The sequence below is a fragment of the Elephas maximus genome, chromosome 17, assembly GCF_024166365.1.
Source record: "Elephas maximus indicus isolate mEleMax1 chromosome 17, mEleMax1 primary haplotype, whole genome shotgun sequence".
In the NCBI taxonomy this organism is placed as follows: Eukaryota; Metazoa; Chordata; class Mammalia; order Proboscidea; family Elephantidae; genus Elephas; species Elephas maximus.
The window spans coordinates 41,254,427-41,276,525 of record NC_064835.1 but is presented as its reverse complement, the minus strand read 5'-3'; the positions used below and the strand labels follow the sequence as shown (position 1 = coordinate 41,276,525).

The 22,099-nt window shown below is 41.0% G+C and overlaps 1 protein-coding gene across 5 annotated transcripts in view; it reads right to left on the bottom strand.

Annotated features, from left to right (window-relative positions):
* Nucleotides 1-22,099, bottom strand: part of TMEM87B (transmembrane protein 87B) — an 87,608-nt gene that overhangs the window by 53,247 nt on the left and 12,262 nt on the right. For all 5 annotated transcript variants that reach the window (XR_007513579.1, XM_049856454.1, XM_049856453.1 and 2 more), the window contains exon 3: nt 19,965-20,056. Coding sequence is in view for 4 of the 5 variants with exons in the window: in XM_049856454.1 (XP_049712411.1) it covers nt 19,965-20,056 (92 nt within the window). In the remaining variant the exon portion in view is untranslated. The remainder of the gene's footprint in view (nt 1-19,964; nt 20,057-22,099) is intronic.

Here is a 22,099-nt window from a genome sequence, read left to right as displayed (position 1 = left end):
CGGTATCCAAGGACTGGCTGGTGGATTCAAACTGCCGACCTTTTGGTTAGCAGCCTGAGCTGTGCGCCACCAGGGCTCCATATATACATAAAAAAATAAAAAGTAAAAATCATGCATGCAGGCTGATGATGGATCGACTGCTCAGTAGGACAGAAGGGAAAGCTCATCCTTATAGTAGAAGAAAATATGGAATTAGGAAATCACCACCTAGCTATCATCATGATAATAACTGATTCAGCAGGCAAGAATCATCAAAAGGTGTTAACAAGTGGGTGAAGGCTTGATTTAAAAAAAAAAAAAACAGGTATTTACATAGTTTCAAAAGTATCTCCTCACAAGTTGTTTTTAATTACAAATAGAAAAGTAGTAACTTTACAGTATAGAAACCTGACAGGTATCTCTTTAACCAACTGATCAAGGAAGGGTAAATGAGACAAACCAGTATTCCACAGTAGTCCTACCAAAAATGTATAACCTGAATCAAATCATGAGGAAATACCAAGAATAATCAAACAGAAGGACACTTTGCAAAATAGGTAGCTTGTATACTTCAAAAACATCAATATCAGAAAAGACCAAAAACAAAAAAAAGTGGTAGACACATCCCAGGCAACTAAAGGCAGTTAAAACAAAACACAACGCCATGGAAATAAACGAAAGGGCCGGACATGCTAGACTGGGTTTTGTACCAGAAACAAACTGCTATAAAGGACACTACTAAGACAATCAGCAAAATTTTAATAAAGCCTGATATAAGATAATGGTATTGTATTAATGTTGAATTTCCTGAATTTGAAACTGTAGTGGGTAATTTAAGTGAACATCCTTGTTCTTAGGAAAAATACCGAGGCAGGGTCAAGACTGAGGAATACCCAGACGCTTCCTGCGATCCCTCTTACAACAAAGACCCCAAAAAAGAAATGAAACGATGACATTTAAGACAAGCTAGCCGTCCTGAACATCAAAGGCAAAGTTAGAAAATGGACTAAGCAGCAGGGGGAGGGAGAGACGGATCAGAAGCGGAGAGGAGTTGCCGGACCTGAATCGCTGGGATCCCTCAGGCACCATTCCTGGGAGCGGCTGCGGCAGGCTGGTAGTAATGTTTGGCCGCAGTTTCCTCAGGCAGTAGCCAGCCACACAGCCTACTCACACCTCCGGACCCAGAGAAGAACGGTACTCTCAGCAAAAGCTAAGTACCTGCATGTATTTTACTGTGCCCCACCCCCCCATCCCCAAGCCAGCTTCAGAGGCTGTTCATTTCCCTGGGCCTGAGATAGGCACTGTTGAGCCCCCAGAGCCATCCTTCCAGCCTTGGAGTAGGATTAAATTCACAACTGGGGAAAAGATAATTCGCAAGCTCTACTAAGTGGGGGAGCTCAGGAGAGAAGTGGCTCCTGTCCAGGCATAAATGGTCCATGGACTTTGAATACCTTTCACCCCTGCATGGACCTGTGTGGGCCTATTTCAGGAGAACAGGCCCTTGTTGGCAGGCTGCAACCATTTCATCTGTGCAGTGAAGAGGTGGGTGTTTGATATTTGACACTGCTTTGCCTATTAAACAGGGTCCTCACCTACCCACATCAGGGGCATAAGGACTGGTGGCTCCACTCAGGTCACCTAGCCACATGCAACAGGGGTCCAGGGATAATTGGTACCTCCCAGTCCTTACAACCAAAAGCACTGGGTGTCCATGGTCCGTCTGCAAAACCCACCCACCTGTACGCTCTAAAGAACAGGCACACACTTTCCTCACAGACACCTGGGGGACTGTTGTCAGCCCCTTGCCTTGTTCAGAGCGTGACCCCCTGCTGCAATCAGATGCCGGTACCTACACCAATCACCCCTGGGCCTCTAAGACTGGAGGACTGAGCCTGTACCACACACTTGATGATCAGCTACCTGGACACCTGAGCTGAATTCATACAAGAAAAGTGAATGGACTCCTAGACTTATATACCTGGTAACACCTCTAGCCATCTGGTGACAGGACATCAGAGCTTCAAAGGCAAAAATAATCAAGCTAGCTCACTCAAGCAACCCATTTGGGCACATCAAGACAAAACAAAGCAAGAAGCTAGGATTCAGTAAGCAAACATAAAATAAACTAATACAATAACTTATAGATGGCTGGGAGACAACAGTCAATATCAAGTCACATAAAGAAACAGACCATGATTGCCTCAACAAGCTCTCAAAACAAAGAATCAATGGCTCTTCTGGATGAAGGTGCCTTCCTGGAATTACCAGATGCAGAATTCAAAAGATTAATATAGAGAACTCTTCAAGACATCAGGAACGAGATTAGGAAGGAGATCAGGCAATATTTAGAACAAGCCAAGGAACACACAAAGTAGCTGAAGAAATTAAAAAGGTTATTCAAGAACATAATGAAAAATTTAATAAGCTGCAAGAGTCCATAGAAACAGCAATTAGAAATTCAGAAGATTAACAATAAAATTAGAGAATCAGACAACTCAACAGAAAGTCAAAGGAGTAGAATTGAGCAAGTAGAAGGCAGAATTGGTGACCCTGAAGGTAAAGCACTTGGCACCAATGTATTTGAAGAAAAATCAGATAAAAGAATTTTTAAAAAATGAAGAAACCTTAAGAATCAAGTGGGACTCTATCAAGAGAAATAACCTATGAGTGATTGGAGTACCAGAACAGGGAGGAACAACAGAAAATACGGAGAGAATTGTTGAAGATTTGCTGGCAGAAAACTTCTCTGATATCGTGAAAGATGAGAAGGTATCTATCCAAGATGCTCATCGAACCCACATAAGGTAGATTTTAAAAGGAAAAAACATACTGAAGTATTTAATGTGAAGGGGTAAAATACAGAGATAAAGTCAAAAGGCAGTATCAATGTAATTGGCACCTTTTGCTTCAAATGGAAAGACAACACAAATGAAAATATGGAGGCAGCAGTCCAAGATAGTGGAGTAATCAGATGCTTCATAACATCCCTCTTATAACAAAGACCGGAGAAAACAAGTAAATCTGACATACATGACAATTCTGGAATCCTCAGCATCAAAGACAAGGCTGAAAAAACGGACCGAGCACCAAGCAAATGAGAGACAGTATAAAAACAGCAGACACAGAGAATTACAGATTGCCAGCGCCCTGCTAGCCCAACCTCCAACTGTGGCCATAATGAGAGAAAGAAAGCAGTGTTCCCAGCTGAAACCCCATTACCTGGTACAGCCAAGCAGGAGGGACTCCGCACTTACGTGCAGAGCCAGGCAGGGGTGCTTCCCATCCTGCAAAAGTGCATCGCCCCACCCACCATACCCACCACAGCCCCTGTGTTGGAGGCCCACAGGCCTTGGGCCCCCCTCCTCACCCATTCCCCCTATCTCCAAGCAATCGCAGTCTGGCAGCACCCACCACCGACCTACCCCCTAATCCAGGATCCCAGAGACTGAAGTCAGCCACCCCTTCACTCAGTCACTCACTTGGGGGACCCATGGGACTGCAGCACTTCCTACTCCTTCCAGTCACCTGTGCCAGGGGCCTGCAGGCCCTTGGTGCCTGCCACTCCCTTCAGCCACCCACACCAGGGGGCCTTAGGGCCAGTGGTGCCCCCTACTCCCCCTGGCCACCTGCGCCAGGGGGCCTAAGGGCCAGTGGTGCCTCCCACTCCATCCAGCCACCCACACCAGAGGCCTGAGGGCCAGCAATGCCTCCAACACCCTCCAGCCACCTCTGTCAAGGGCCCGAAGACCAGTTGCACAACGCCCCCCGAAATGTGCTGTAGTGAACAGGGACATACTCTCCAACCAGGCACCCATGGACAGGTAAAATCCTGCCTTGTCTAGGCCCCTGCCTTGCCCCACCTCCCTGTAACCAGAGGCTTATGTACACTCTGAGCAATCCCACACAGCCCTACCTGCCCAGAACTGTAGGTAAGAGCTTCCACACTACCCACCCAGTGACCGATGACCCAGGTACCCTTGTCCCAACCACTCAGCAATAGACAGAGCACACCCAAAACACCCAACCCAGCGACCAGAGAGAATGACCCCAGCATCCATGGCCAGGTGACTGGCCAGACAGATACATCACCTCACCAGAAATGCCAGCTACACCCTCAGCAGCTCCGCAAGACCAGCAAACAGACTTGTGCTCACACACCCAGTCGCGGCTCCACCCACCCAGAGATGGGAGGAGAGAGCTTCAAGGCAGCAAGATCAGCAACCAGAGTAGCACAAACACCTAGCCTACTTGGATATATCAAAACAAACCTCAGGACACAGGAAACATACATTAAAAATAAATACAATAACTTCTTGATGCCTCAGAGACAACAGACAATATCAAATCACATAAAGAAGAAGGACAAGATGGCACCCGCAGGTGACCAAAATAAAGAACCAGAAAACCTTCCAGAGGAAGAAATGGCAATGGAAGTACCTGCTAAGGAACTCACAAGACTAATATACAGCGTTCTTCAAGAAATCAAGAAAAACAAACAAAAACAAGGAAAATATAGGCAAAATCAAGGAAAACACAAACCAATAGAATAACTCAGGAAAATACAAGAACAAAATGACAAAACAGACAATTAAAAACCATACAAAAACGGCTACTAGAAATCCGAAAGATTAATGACAAAATTTCAGAAACGCAGAAGCAACAAAAGAATATAGGAGCAGAACTGCAACAGTGGAAAACAAAATGCGAGAATCTGAAGACAAATCCCTTCACACCAATTTGAGAAAAATCAGAAAAAAGAACTAAGAAAAATGACGAAAGCCTAAGAATCATGTGGGACACTATCAAGAGGAAAAATTTACACATGACTAGACTTCCAAAACAGGGAGAGGCAACAGAAAACACAGAATTGTGAAGATTTGCTAACAGAAATATCATGAAAGATGAGAAGATACCCAAGAAGCTCAACAACTATACACAAAAACTAATTCAAAATAGATCAAACACCTAAATATAAAACGAAAAACTATAAAGATCATGGAAGAAAAATAAGATCAACACTAGGAACCCTAATACATGGCATAAATGGAAACAAATCATAATTAACAATACACTAACACCAGAAGATAAGCTAGATAAATAGGGATCATCTAAAAATTAAACATGCTCATCAAAAGACTTCGCCAAAAGTATAAATAGAGAACCTACAGACTGGGAAAAATTTTTGGCCATGACATGTCCAATAAAGGTCTAAACTCTAAAATCTGTAAGAAAATCAACACTTCTACAATAAAAAGACAAATAATCCAATTAAAAAATGGGCGAAGTATATAAACAGACACTTCACCAAAAAGACATTCAGGCAGATAACAGACACATGAGGAAATGCTCATAATAACAGGCCATTAGAGAAATGGAAATCAAAACTACAATGAGATACCAACTCACCCTGATATTACTTGCATGAATCAAAAAAACAAAAAATAACAAATGTTGGAGAGGTTGTGGGGAGACTGGATCTCTTATGCACTGCCGGCGGAAATGCAAAATGGCTCAACCATTTGGAAAGCAATATGGCACCTCCTAGTTGTTGTTGCTGTTGTTAGGTGCCATCAAGTCAGTTCTGACTCATAGTGACACTTTGTAAACACAATGAAACACTGCCCAGTCCTGTGCCATCCTCACGATCATTGTTACACTTGAGCCCATTGTTGCAGCCACTGTGTCAATCCATCGCCTTGAGGGTCTTCTTCTTTTTACTGACTCGACTCCGAAGGCAACAGGTTTAGGTTTTTTTTCCACTTTACCAAGCATGACATCCTTCTCCAGGGACTCATCCCTCCTGATAACATGTCCAAATTACTTGAGACAAAATCTCATCATCCTTGCTTCTAAGGAGCATTCTGGCTGTACTTCTTCCAAGACAGATTTGTTCATTCTTTTGGCAGTCCATGGTGTAGTCAACATTCTTCCACAACTCAAAGTAGTCAATTCTACTTTGGACTTCCTTATTCACTGTACAGCTTTTACATGTATATGAGGTGACTGAAAACACCATGGCTTGGGTCAGGCGTGCCTGAGTACTCAAAATGACATCTGTACTTTCTAACACTTTTTAATACTTTCTAACACTTTTGCAACAGATTTGCCCAATGCAATGCGTTGTTTGACTTCCTGACTGCTGTTTCCATGGATACCGACTGTGAATCCAAGTAAAATGAAATCCTTGACAACGTCAATATTTTCTTCATTTATCTTGATGTTGTTAACTGATCCAGTTGTGAGGATTTTTGTTTTCTATATATTGAGGTGTAATCCACATTGAAGGCTGCAGTCTTTGATGTTCATCAGTAAGTCCTTCAAGTTCTCTTCACTTTAAGCAAGCAAGGTTGTGTCATCTACATAATGTAGGTTGTTAACAATTCTTCCTCCAATCCTAATGCCTCATTTTTCTTCATGTAGTCCAACTTCTCAGATTATTTGTTCAGCACACACACTGAATAAGTATGGTGAAAGGATACAACTCTGACGCACACCTTTCCTGACTTTAAACCATACAGTACCCCCTTGTTCTCTTCGAATGACTGCCTCTTGATCTATGTACAGGTTCCCCATGAGCACAATGAAGTGTTCTGGAATTTCCATTCTTCGCAACTTTATCCACAGTTTATGTCCATGTAGTCAAATGCCTCCGCACAGGCAATAAAACACAGGTAAACATCTTTCTGGTATTCTCTGCTTTCAGCCAGGATCCCCATGACATCAGCAACGATGTCGCTCGTTCCATGACCCCTCTGAACTTGGCTTGAACTTCTGGCAGCTCCCTGTCAAGGTACAGCTGCAATCACTTTTGAATGTTCTTCAATAAAATTTTACTTGTGTGTGATATGATATTGTTCAATAATTTTTGAATTCTGTTGATCACCTGTCTTTGTAACAGGTACAAATATGGATCTCTTCCATGTGACTGGCCAGGTAGCTGTCTTCCAAACTTCTTGGCACAGAGAAGTGAGCACTTCCAGTGCTGCATCTATTTGTTCATCTCATTTGATATTCTCTCAATTCCTGGAGGCTTGTTTTTCACCAATGTCTTCAGTGCGCCCTGAATATGTTCCTTCAGTACCGTCAGTTCTTGATCATATGCTACCTCCTGAAATGATTAAACCCTGACCAATTCTTTTTGGTACAGTGGCTGTGTATTCATTCCTTCCATCTTCTTTTGATGCTTCCTGCATTGTTCAGTATTTTGCACACAGAATCTTTCACTACTGCAATTTGAGGCTTGAATTTTTTCTTCAGTTCTTTCAGCTTAAGAAATGCTGAGGGTGTTCTTCCCTTCTGGTTTTCTAACTCCAGGTCTTTGCATTTGTCATTATAATACTTTGTCTTCTTGAGCTGCCCTTTGAAATCTGTTTGGCTCTTTCGCCTCACCGTTTCTCATGCTTGCTTTAACTCTGGTGGAGTAGTGGATAAGTGCTACGGCTCCTAACCAAGAGGCTGGCTGTTCGAACCTGCCAGGTGCTCCTTGGAAACTCTATCAGGTAGTTCTGCTCTGTCCTATAGGGTCGCTATGAGTCAGAATCGACTAGACAGCAGTGGGTTTGGGTGGGTTTTGCTTTAACTATTCTACGTTCAAAAGTAAGCTTCAGAGTCTCTTTTGACATTCATTTTGTTCTTTTCTTTCTTTCCTGTCTTTTTAACGTCCTCTTGCTTTCTTCATATATAATGTCCTTGATGTTGTTCTACGACTCCTCTGGTCTTCGGTCATTAGTGTTCAATGTGTCATATCTATTCTTGAGATGGTCTCTAAATTCAAGTGGGTTATACTCAAGGTTGTACTTCGGCTCTTGTGGACTTGGTCTAATTTTCTTAACCTTCAACTTGAACTTGCACATGAGCAATTAATGGTCTGTTCCACCATGGACCCCTGGCCTTGTTCTGAGGGATGATATTGAGCTTCTCTATCATCACTTTCCAGAGATGTAGCCATTTGATTCCTGTGTATTCCACATGGTGAGGTCCACATGTATAATCGCCATTTATTTGTTGAAAAAAGGTATTTACAATGAAGAAGTCACTGGTCTTGTAAAATTCTATCCTGCACTCTCAGCATCACTTGTATCGCCAAAACCATATTTTCCAACTACCAATCCTTCTGTGTTTCCAACTTTTGCATTCCAATCACCAGTAATTATGAATGCATCTTGAACGCATGTTCAATCAATTTCAGACTGCAGAAGTTGGTAAAAATCTTCAATTTCTTCATCTTTGGCCTTAGTGGTTGGTGCATAAATTTCAATAATAGTCATATTAACTGATCTTCCTTGTAGGCGTATGGATATTATCCTATCACTGATAGGGCTGTACATCAGGATAGGTCTTGAAATGTTCTTTTTGATGATGAATGCAACGCCGTTCCTTCTCAATCTGTCATTTCTGGCATAGCAGACCATATGATGTTTGATTAAAAATGGCCAATCCAATGCAGCTCACTAATGCCTATGATATCGATGTTTATACATTCCATTTCATTTTTGACAATTTTCTTAGATTCATACTTTGCACATTCCACATTCCAATTATTAATGGATGTTTGCAGCTGTTACTTCTCATTTTAAGTCATACCCCATCAATAAATGAAGGTCCCCAAAACTTAATTCCATCCACGTCATTAGGGTCAACTCTACTTGGAGGTGGCAGCTCTTCCTATCTTTTGAGCGCCTTCCAACCTGAGGGACTCATCTTCCAGCACTGTATCAGACACTGTGCCTTTAAAAGTTAGAAATTCCACATGATGCAGCAATCTCACTCCTAGGACTATATCCTAGAGAAAGAAAAGCCATTACACGAATAGAAATATGCCCACACATGTTCACTGCAGAATTACTCACAACAGCAAAAAGATGAAAACAACTTAAGTGCCCTTCAACAGATGAATGGATAAACTATGGTGCACACACACAATGGAATTCCTATGCTACAACACTAAAGAACAATGATGAATCTGCAAAACATCTCACAACATAGATGAATCTCAAGGGCATTATGCTGAGTGAAATATGTCAATCACAAAAAGACAAATACAGTATGAGACCACTATTATAAAAACTCATGAAAAGGTTTCCACACAGGAAGAAACAATCTTTGATAGTTATGAGGGAGAGGAGTGGTAGGGAGGGAAAAAAACTAACCAGATATTAGGTAAGTGGTAACTTTGGTGAAGGGTAAGACAGTATACAATACTGTGGAAGTCTGCACAACCTGACCAGGGCAAAGTAACAGAAGCTTTACAGACATATCCAAAAGCCCTGAGGGACTGAGTTACTGGGCTAAAGGCTGGGGATCCTAGTTTCAGGGGACATGTAGCTCAACTGGCATAACACAGTCTATAAAGAAAATGTTCTACATCTGACTGTGGTGAGTAGCTTCTGGGGTCTTAAAAGCCTGCAAGTAGCCATCTAAGACACATCTACTGGTCCCATCCTGGCGAAGAAAACCAAAGACACAAGGGAAAGATTAGTCCAAAGGACTGACGGACCACAAATATCACAACCTCCCACAAACCTAGGCCAGAACAACTATATGATGCCCAGTTACCTCCACTGAGTACTATGGCAGGGATGAAAATTGAACTTCCTGCACACGCCAGGACTAAAATATAGAACAAAATTCAAATTTACCAAAAAAAGACCAGGCTTGCTGGTCTGACAGGGACTGAAAAATTCCCAAGAGTATGGCCCCCAGACACCCTTTTCAACTCAGTACTGAAGTCATTCCTGAGGTTCACCCTTCAGTCGAAGATTAGACAGGTCTATAGGGCCAACAATAATACACGTGAGGAATGTGCTTCATAGTTCAATCACGTGTATGAAACTAATGGGCACACCAGCCCAAAAGCAAAGACGAGAAGGTAGGAAAGGACAGGAAAACTGGACAAATGGAAACAGGGAACCCGAGGTGGAGAAAGGGAGAGTGCTGAGACATCACAGGGTTGGCAACCAATGTTACAAAACAATTTGTGTATTAACTTTAATGAGAAACTAATTTGCTCTGTAAACTTTCACCTAAAAACTAAAGAAACCAAACCCGTTGACGTCGAGTCCATTCCAACTCATAACAACCCTACAGGACAGAGCAGAACTGCTTCATACCGTTTCCAAGGAGTGCCTGATGGATTCCAGTTGCCGACCTTTTGCTTAGCAGCCAAGCTCTTACCCACTACACCACCAGGGTGTCCAAAGCCCAATTAAAAAAATAATTAATTAGCACCAGTACACAGGCCTGAAAAAAAACAGAAGCTCAATGAATCCATACAGGACAGACCAAAAGAGAAAGTCACCAAGACATATAATTAAACTTGTCAAAACCAAAGACAAAGAAAGAATACTGATAGCAGCTCAGGAAAAGTCACCTACAAAGGGGAATGAATAAGACTAGTCTTTGATTACTCAGTAGGAACCATGCAGACAAGAAGGCCAAGTAATGACATACACAAAAAACTGCCAACCAAGAGTTATATATCCGGCAAAACTCCCTCTCAAATATGATGTGAAATTAGGACATTTCAAGGTAAACAGAAATTAAGGGAACTTGTAACAACCAGACCAAATTTAAAAGAAATATTAAAGAGAGAATGTTAGAAAAAGAACCAAAACATCAGACAACAACCTGAGATTAGGATAAAGGATAATATGAGCCGGATACCAACCCAGATAAAGAATTCTCAAAAATAAAACAAAGCTAGAAGATTGAAAACAGGGAACCAGAGATGTCAATCTGTAAATGACAACAAGGTCGAAACAAAAAACATGGAATAAACAGTGTAGTTATAGAACCTTCATCGATGGCACTGGGTTTTTTTTTTTTTTTTATGGAGGTGAAATAAAGGTGATATCAAGGGAAAAAAATCTGTCTTAAACTTAAGAAAATAAAAGTATATTTCAAGGTAACCTCAAAGAAAGTTAACAAACCTACTCATCGAAATAAAAAGAAAAACAAAGACTCAGTAAACACAAAACCAACAACAACGAAAGAAATGAAAAGAAAATCCACAAACAAACTCAGTGTGGAACAATAAGCAGAACAAAGAAGTCATCAACACCAAAATAAGACTACAACAAAATGACAGAAGTAAACTCATACCTATCGATAATTACACAGAATGTAAATGGATTAAAAAAACATGACCCATCTATATGCTGTCTACAAGAGACACACCTCAGACACAAAGACATAAACAGCAACCAAAAAAGTGCAGGAGTAGCAATATTACAAAAAAAAAAAAAGAATTTTTTTTTTTTTTGCAATATTAATCTCTGATAAAATACTTTAAGGCAAAATCCACCATACAAGACAAGTACAAGAACCATCACCATCAAGTTAATTCCAACTCACGGTGACCCTATAGGACAGGGTAGAGCTGCACACCAGGTATGAAAGGATGGTTCAACATTAGAAAATCAATTTTTGTAACCCACCACATAAATAAAACAATAATATGATCATTTCGATTGATGATGAAAAGGCATTTGATAAAGTCCAGCACCTTTCCTGATAAAAACTCTCAGCAAAATAGGAATACAAGACAAATTCCTCAATATAATAAAGGCATGTATACCAAGAACAAACAAAAACCAAACCCAGTGCCATCGAGTCAATTCCGATTCACAGCAACCCTGTAGGACAGAGTAGAACTGCCCCACAGGGTTTCCAAGGAGCGCCTGGCAGATTCAAACTGCCAACCCTTTGGTTAGCAGCCGTAGCACTTAACCACTACGCCACCAGGGTTTCCATACAAAACCAAGAGCCAATAATATTCTCAATGGAGAGAAAATGAAAAGCATTCCCCTTGAGAATGGGAACCAGACAAGGATGCCCTTAACCACCACTCTTATTCAACATTGTGCTGAAAGCCCTAGATAGACCAGTAAGGCAAGAAAAAGAAATTGGTAAGGAAGAAATATAACTATTCCTATCTGCAGATGATATGATTCTATATATAAAAAACCCCAAAGATTCTACAAGAAAGCTACTGGAATACAAGGATTCGGCAAAGTAGCAGGATACAAGATCAGCATACAAAAATCAGTTGGATTCCTCTACACCAACAAAGAGAACTTCAAAAAGGAAATCAGGAAAACAATACCATTTACAAAAGCCTCCCAAAAGAGAAAATACTTAAGAATAAATCTAACTAAGGACATAAAACACCTATACCTAAAAAAAAAAAAAAAAAACTACAAAATACTAGTGCAAGAAACCAAAAGACATCTACATAAATGGAAAAACACACCACGCTCATGGAAAAGACTCAATATTGTGAAAATGTCAATACCACCCAAAGCAATCTACGGATATAATTCAATCCTGATCCAAATTCCAATAGCATTCTTTAATGAGATGGAAAAATTAATCACCAACTTTATATGGAAAGGATAAGAAAAGTATTACTAAAGAAGAACAAAGTAGGAGGCCTCACACTACCTGATCTCAGAACTTACTATACAGACATGGTAGTCAAAACAGCCTGGTACTGGTACAACAACCGAGATAAAGACCAATGGAACAGAATTGAGGACCCAGAAGTAAAGTCATGCACCTACTGACAGCTAAACTTCAACAAAGGGTGGAAGTTCATTAAATGGGCAAGACAAAGTCTCTTTAACAAATGGTGCTGCCAAAATCACACATCCATTTGCAGAAAAATGAATCAAGAGCCATATCTCACACCATACACAAAAACTAACTCAAAATAGATCAAAGATCTAAATGTAAAACCTAAAAGTATAAAGATTCTGGAAGACAAAATAGGGACAACACTAAGCGCCCCAATATACAGCATAAATAGAATACCAAAAAAAAAATAGAATACCAAGCATAGATAAAAATGCACAAACAGCTCAAGATAAACTAGATAACTGGGATCTCCTAAAAATTAAACACTTATATACTCATCAGACTTCACCAAAAGAGTAAAAAGAGAACCTACTGACTGGGAAAAAATTTTTGACTATGACATATTTGACAAGGGTCTAATCTCTAAAATTTATAGAAAACTTTAACACCTCAACAACAAAAAGACAAACAACCCAATTAAAAAATGGACAAAGAATATGAACAGATACTTCACCAAAGAAGATATTCAGGCAGCTACTTAACACAAGAAGAGATGCTCTCAAATCATTAGCCATTAAAGACATGCAAATCAAAACTACGAGATCCCATCTCATGCCAGCAATAACGGCCCTGATCAAAAAACCAGGAAACAACAAATGTTGGAGAGGTTGTGGGGAGATGGGAACTCTTATACACTGCTGATAGGAATGCAAAATGATACAATCACTATGGAGAATGGTATGGCATTTCCTTAAAAAGCTAGAAATAGAAATACCATATAATCCAGCAATTCTACTCCTAGGTATATAACCTAGAGAGGTAAGAGCCGTGACAAGAACAGACATATGCACGCCCATGTTCTCTGCAGCATTATGCACACTAGCAAGAAGACAGAAACAACCTAAGTGCCCATCAACAGACGAACGGATAAACAAACTGTGGAACATACACACAATGCAATGCTACCCAATGATAAATAATAATGATAACTCCATGGAACATCTCACAACATGGAGGACATTATGCTAAGTGAAATAATAACAAAGGAGAAATAGTCTGTGAGACCCCTATTATATACAGTTGAGAAAAGGTTCACACACAGAAAGAAACATTTTTTCATGGTTACCAAGGATGAGTGGGGGACTGAGGAAAATCATTAACTACAGAGTAGACAAGTGTTAACCCTGGTGGAGGGAAAGGCAGTACACAATATAGGGGAAGTCAGCACAACATGACCAAGGCAAGGGAACACACTGAGAGGTACGCAAGAATAAAAGGCAATGACGGTAAATACTTTAACATATACAATCCTGCAACAACAGTAATAATGAACAATAATTTATGAGTGGATACAGAGGTAGATATGTATGCTGAACAGATCTAGAACGGTGTATGGGAATACACCCATTTGCATACATAGGTTTGGCTAGGGATATTTCTACATACGTATTTGTATGTACAGGAAACCCTGGTGGTGTAGTGGTTAAGTGCTACGGCTGCTAACCAAGAGGTGGGTTTTATTTGTATGTACTGCATGTATGTTCATATATATAACAGACCACACACAAGGCACAGTCACAAAAACATTCCGGACATAACCAAACACCTCAAGAGACTGAGGACCATAGTCTCAGGGGACATCTAAGTCAACTGGCATAACATAGTTTATACATAGTTCTGTCAGTCTGTCATACTGTGGGGGCTTGCATGTTGCTGTGATGCTGGAAGCTATGCCACCGGTATTCAGATACCAGCAGGGTTACCCATGGAGGACAGGTTTCAGCTGAGTTTCCAGACTAAGACTAGGAAGAAGGACCCAGCAGTCTACTTCTGAAAAGAATTAGCCAGTGAAAACCTTCTGACTAGGAATGGAACACTGTCTGATATACTGCCGGAAGATGAGCCCCCAGGTTGGAAGGCACTCAAAAGACAAGTGGGGAAGAGCTGCCTCCTCAAAATAGAGTCAACCTTAATGGCGTGGATGCAGTAAAGCTTTCGGGACCTTAATTTGCTGATGTGGCATGACTCTAAATGAGAAGAAACAGCTGCAAACATCCATTAATAACCAGCATGTGAAATGTACAAAGTATGAATCTAGAAAAACGTCAAAAATGAAATGGAATGCATAAACATCGATATCCTAGGCATTAGTGAGCTGAAATGGATTCGTATTGGCCACTTTGAATCGGACAATCATATAACCTACTGTGACTGGAAAGACAACTTGAAGAGGAATGGTGTTGCATTCATTGTCAAAAAAAACATTTCAAGGTCTATCCTGAAGTACAGCGCTGTCAGTGAGGATAACATCCACCCGCCTACAAGGAAGACCAGTTAATACTACTATTATTCAAATTTATGCACCAACCACTAAGGCAAAGATGAAGAAATTGAAGATTTTTATCAGCTTTTGCAGTCTGAAATAACCAAACATGCAACCAGGATGCACTGATAATCACCGGTAACTGGAAATACTAAAGTTGAAAACAAATAAGGAGAATTGGTAGTTGGAAAATATGGGTCTTGGTGACACAAACAATGCTAGAGGTTGAATGACAGAATTTTTGCAAGACCAATGACTTCTTCATTGCAAATACCTTCTTTCACCAACATAAATGGCGACTATACACATGGACCGCACCACATGGAATATGCAGGAATCAAATTGACTGTATCTGTGGAAAGAGACGATGGAAAAGCTCAATATCATCAGTCAGAACAAGGCCAGGGGGTGGCTGTGGAACAGACCATCAATTGCTCATCTGCAAGTTCAAGCTGAAACTGAAGAAAATCAGAGCAAGTCCACGAGAGCCAAAATACAAACTTGTGTATATCCCACCCGAATTTAGAGATCATCTCAAGAATAGATTTGACGTGCTGAACACTAATGACCAAAGACCAGATGAGTTGTGGGATGTCATCAAGGACATCATACATGAAGAAATCAAGAGGTCGCTTAAAACACAGGAAAGAAAGAAAAGACCAAGGTGGATGTCAGAAGAGGCTCTGAAACTTGCTCTCCAACGTTGATCAGCTAAAGCAAAAGGAAGAAATGATGAAGTAAAAGAACTGAACAGAAGATTTCAAAGGGCAGCTCGAGAAGACAAAGTATTATAATGGCAGATGCAAAGAGCCGGAGATAGAAAACCAAAAGGGAAGAACATGCTCAGCGTTTCTCAAGCTGAAGGAACTGAAGAAAAAATTCTAGCCTCGAGTTGCAATAGTGAAGGATTCTATGGGGAAAATACTAAATGACATAGAAAGCGTCAAAACAAGACAGAAGGAACACACAGAGTCATTATATCAAAAAGAATTAGTCAACATTCAACCATTTCAAGAGGTGGCATATGATCAGGAACCCATAGTGCTGAAGGAAGAAGTCCAAGCTGCACTGAAGGCATTGGTGAAAAACAAGGCTCCAGGAATTGACGGAGTATCAGTTGAGATGTTTCAACAAATGGATGCAGCGCTGGAAGTGCTCACTTGTCTATGCCAAGAAATATGGAAGACAGCTTCCTGGCCAACCGAATGGAAGAGATCCATATTTATACCTATTCCCAAGAAAGTTGATCTATCCGAATGTGGAAACTATCAAACAATATCATTAATATTACACACAAGCAAAATTTTGCTGAAGATCATTCAAAAGCAGCTGCTGCAGTGTATCAACAGGGTACTGCCAGAAATTCAGGCTGGATTCAGAAGAGGACATGGAACCAGGGATATCATTACTAACGTCAGATGGATCCTGGCTAAAAACAAAGAATACCAGGAGGATGTTTACCTGTGTTTTATTGACTATGCAAAGGCATTCGACTGTGTGGATCCTAACAAATTATGGGTAACACTGCAAAGAATGGGAATTCTGGAACACTTAACTGTGCTCATGAGTAACCTGTACATAGATCAAGAGGCAGCTGTTCAGACAGAACAAGGGACTACTGAGTGGTTTAAAGTTAGGAAAGGAGTGCATCAGCATTGTATTCTTTCACCATACCTACGCAACCTACATGCTGAGCAAATAATCCAAGATGCTGGATTATATGAAGAAGAATGTGGCATCAGGATTGGAGGAAGACTCATTAACAACCTGCATTATGCAGATGACACAACCTTGCTTGCTGAAAGTGAATAGGATTTGAGGCACTTACTGATGAAGATCAAACACCACGGCCTTCAGTATGGATTACACCTCAACATAAAACAAAAATCCTCACAACTGGACCAATAAGCAATATCATGATAAACAGAGAAAGACTGAAGTTGTCAAGCATTTCATTTTACTTGGATCCACAATCAACAGCCATGGAAACAGCAGACAAAAAAATCAAAAAACGCGTTGCATTGGGCAAATCTGCTGCAAAGGATCTGTTTAAAGTGTTGAAAAGCAAAGATTTCACCTGGAAGATTAAAGTGCACCTGACCCAAGCCATGGTATTTTCAATAGCATCCTATGCATGTGAAAGTTGGACAACGAAGAAGAAGACTGAAGAAGAATCGACACCTTTGAATTGCGGTGTTGGCGAAGAATATTGAATATACCATGGACTGCCAAAAGAACGAACAAATCTGTCCTGGAAGAAGTACAGCCAGAATGCTCCTTAGAAGCAGGGATGGAGAGACTGTGTCTTACATACTTTGGACTTGTTGTCAGGAGGGATCAGTCCCCGGCGAAGGACACCATGCTTGGTAAAGTACAGGCTCAGTGGAAAAGAGAAGACCCTCAACGAGATGGACTGACACAGTGGCTGCAATAATAGGCTCAAGCATAACAACAATTGTAAGGGTGGTGCGGGCCCAGGCAGTGTTTTTTTCTGTTGTGCATAGGGTTGCCACGAGTCGGACTGGACTCTACGGTGCCTAAGAACAACAACAGTTCATAAAGACAAGGTTCTACTAAGTAGTGTCTGAGGTCTTAAAAGCTTGTGAGTGGCCATCTAAGATACAACTATTGGTCTCTTTCCCTCCGGAGCAAAGGAGAGTGAAGAAAACCAAACACTCAAGGACACAATTAGTCCATAGGACTAATGGACCACAGGAACCACAGCCTCCACTAGCCTCAGACCAGAAGTAGATGGTGCCCAGCTACCACTACTGACTGCTCTGACCAGGATCACAGAAGATCCCAGTTAGAGTGGGGAAAAAAATGTAGAAAAAAACTCAAATTCATAAAAAGGACTAGCTTTACTGCTTCAAGAGAGACTGGAGGAACTGCAGAACTACACCCCTTAGACACCCTTTAACTTGGAACTGAAGCCATTCCCAGATATCACCTTTCAGCCAAATAGACAGGCCTATAAAATAAATAACACCCAGGAGGAAAGTGTTCCTTAGAACAATCATTTATATGAGACCAAAAGGGCAACATATGCCCATAAACAAGGATGAGAAGGCAGGAAGGGGCAGGAAAATTGGACAAATGGAAATGGGGAACTCAGGGTGGTAATAGGAAGAGTGCTGACCCATTATGGGACTGCAACCAATGTCATAGAACAATTTGTGTATAACTACTGAACGGGAAACTAATTTGCTCTGTACACCTTCACCTAAAGCGCACACACACACACAAAAGATGGAGAAGATACAGAGTCACGGTACCAAAAAGAACTGGTCAATGTTCAACCATTTCAGGAGGTAGCATATGATCGAGAACCAACGGTACTGAAGGAAAAAGACCAAGCTGAGCTGAAGGAATTGGCAAAAACAAGGCTCCAGGAACTGATGGCATACCAACTGAGATGTTTCAACAAAAAACAGATGCAACGCTGGAAGTGCTCACTCGTGACAAAACAACCAACTGGCAACTTACTGAAAAATATACTTACACGTGCCCATTCTAAAGAAAGGTGATCCAACAGAATGCAGAAATTATCGATGTCTTTAATATCACATGCAAATCAAGTTATGCTGAAAATCATTCAAAAGGGGTTGAAGCAGTACACTGACAAGGAACTGCCAGAAATTCAAGCTGGATTCAGAAGAGGATGTAGAATGAAGGCTATCATTGCTGATGTCAGATAAATCTTGGCTGAAAACAGACAATACCAGAAAGATGTTTACCTGTGTTTTATTGACTATCCAAAGGCATTTGACTGTATGGATTGTAACAAATTATGGATAACATTGTAGAGAATGGGAATTCTGGAACACCTAATTGTGCTCATGCGGAACCTACATGTAGAGTAAGAGGCAGTTGTTCAAACAAAACAAGGGGATACTTCATGGTTTAAAATCAGGAAAGGTGTACGTCAGGGTTGTATCCTTCCACCATACTTAATCTGTATGCTGAGCAAATAATCCGAGAAGCTGGATTATGAAGAAAGATGCAGCATCAGGACTGGAGGAAGGGTCATTAACAATCTGCGATATGCAGATAACACAACCTTGCTTGCTAAAAACAAAGAGGACTTGGAGCCACTTACTGCTAAAGATCAAACACTACAGCCTTCAGTATGGATTATACCTTAATATAAAGAAAACAAAAATCCTCACAACTGAACCAATGAGTAGTATCATGATAAATGGAGAAAAGACTGAAGCTGTCAAGGATTTCACTTTACTTGGATCCACAATCAATGCCCACGGAAGCGGCAGTCAAACAATCAAATGACATACCGCATTGGCTGACCTCTTTAAAGTGTCAAAAAGCAAAGATGTCACCCTGAGGACTAAGGTTCGCATGATTCAAGCCATGGCATTTTCAACTGCCTCATATGCATGTGAAAGCTGGACAATGAATAAAGAAGACCAACCAAGAACTGATGCATTTGAATTATGGTGCTGGCAAAGAATAGTGAATACTGAATAAAGAATACTGAATGGACTGCCAGAAGAGTGAATAGATCCATCTTGGAAGAAGCACAGCCAGAATGCTCCTGAGAAGCGAGCACGGAGACACTTCGTCTCATATACTTTAGATATGTTATCTGGAGAGTCTAGTCCCTGGAGAAAGACATCAGGCTTGGTAAAGTAGAGGGTCAACGAAACAGAGGAAGACCCTCAGTGAGATGGAATGACAGTGTGGCTGCAACAATGGGCTCAAACATAGCAACTGTAAGGATGGCCCAGGACCAGACAGTGTTTTGTTCTGTTGTACAAAGGGCTGCTGTGAGTAGGAACTGACTCAAGGGCACCTAATAACAACAACATAGTCCTTGTATCAATGGCTCCTACATGTCTTATTTCAATACTCATTAACATTTTTCGTAAGACACTAATGAGAAAACTAAAAGGCTGGTATTCTCAGAAAGCATATACTTTGATTTACTGCCTTAAGTCCCAAAATAAATCAGTGGCATTTCTAAAACTACAATGTATGTTTCTAGCCTCCTCCCTAATGAGCTAATACAACTTTGTACTTACAATATTTCTTTCATAGCTTTACATACATTAAAGATTTGTGATTTACTTACTTCCAGCTCAGAATATTGATTGTGACAGGTATGATACTTCAAATACCATTCTATGGTAAACTTCACAGGCCCGGAACAACTGAATGACTTAACTGTTTAGAAAAAGAAAAGTCTCATTTTACATTGATAATATATATATTCTAGTATGAACTTGAGGTTTCAAGAATATAATTTAAAGTAGGCTACTTCTTTTTTTACTTTAATGTAACAATATTACTTAATTTCTCCAAATAGTCACTGCAAAATGAGACAGATAAACTCATGAAGTCATTATAGTTAACCGAAAGTTGTTGTAACACTATTCATTTCCTCTATGTATTAAGGCCAATTCTAAAATCAACTAAGAAGTAGCCTAATACGCTGAGCCACGCTTATTTCACTCTAAGATGTTCTCTTCACTCACTTATTCACTCAAGAAATAGTGAGTGAGCATCCCCATTGCCAGGAAGGGATACAATAGTAAACAAGAACAATCCTTGTCCTTGACTTACGAGGTCGTTGCAGGGCGGGGCAAGGGGGGGTAGGTTCACAGGACTGAGAATTAAAGAGACACTTTCAATAGAATAAGGGCCATGACAGGAGCTGAAAACAGGGAACACTGGGCAGGACACCTAATACAGTGTAGGGGAGCATGAACAACCCTTAAAAAATTTGTAAAAGTTATCTGATGGGTTAAAGTAAAATAATAAGACATTAAAACATCTGTAATATACGTAGAAGTAAAATATATGGCAAAACCACCACACAGAATGGGAATGAGAAAAGAAAGTTTACTGTTAAAAGGTTCATACACGTGTCCAGTTGCTGCTGAGTCACATCTGACTCGTGGTGACCCCATGTGTGTAAGAGTAGAACTGTGCTCCACAGAGTTTTCAATGGCTCATTTTTTAGATGTAGATCTCCAGGTCTTTCTCCCGAGGCACCTCTGGGTGGACTGGAACCTCCAAGCTTTCAGTTAGCAGCCAAGTGCATTAACTGTTTGCATCACTGAAAGGCTCCCATATATGTGACCCGTTACCATGAAGGCAATTCTGACTCATAGCAACTCTACAGGACAGAGAAGGACTGCCCCATAGAGTTTCCAAGGAGCACCTGGTAGATTCAAACTGCCAATCTTTTGGTTAGCAGCTGTAGCTCTTAACCACTGTGCCACCAGGGTTTCCCATACATGTGAAGAGGTATAATAATATTTGAAGGTAGGCTATAAGGTGCTGTAGAGTTTACAACTAGCTTTACCCAAAGAATTTCGTCTTTGTCTTTGGTTCCTGGGAGATAACCTTTAAATCCTTGAAATTTCTCAAATGACTGGAATCTTTGTTATGCTAGGAGGTGATCTGAGTGGGGGGTGATCAGGCCAAAAAGACTACCTCATGATATCAGGGAAGGTGGGACGACTCGATCAATTATGATTACGTAGTAAGGTCCTGGTAAAAGCTCTGAACAGGGAAGCTTCATGGGCTTCCCGGTTGGTAAAAGACATGGATACCTGTGGGAGGGTAGCATGTCCCAAAAGAACATGCGAAGTCCACGCTGCAAACCCTCTCAGCCTTGTCCTAAGCATCTCTTCATTTATATCCTTTCTGCTTTAATAAAACTGTAATCATACGGATAGCACTTTGCATGAGTTCTTGAGTAGTTCCAGTGAATGTTCAAACCCGAGAAAGTAGTGGGACCCAGCAGGTCAGAAGCAGGTGGGTGGGAACCCCTGAGCTTATGGCTGGTATCCCGAGGGGGTAGAGGGAACCTCTGAATTTTTAGTCAGCAGGTTGAAAGTGAGGGGAGCCTGGGGACTCCCAAGATTGCAGCTGGTGTCTGAGGTCTTGGGCAGATGTGGCAGTGTGCAAGGCTGTGCCCTTTAACTTGTGAGGTCTGGCCTAGCTCCGGTGGTCAGGGTAAGAGGAAGAAGTGCTGCTTGTGGAGCTGGTGTCAGAAGAGAAGTGGAACAAAAAGTAACAGAACTGACAACAGACTGCAATAGATCTTTACACTTTGGGGTCAAAAGTGGGAATTAATTTGATTTTCCACACAATGCCTAATTAAAAACTATTCCCCAAAGAAAACACCAAACCTACACGGCTCCTGGAATTCACTCATGTGTCCTGCCAAACTTTTAGGGATGAAATAGTACCAGAACT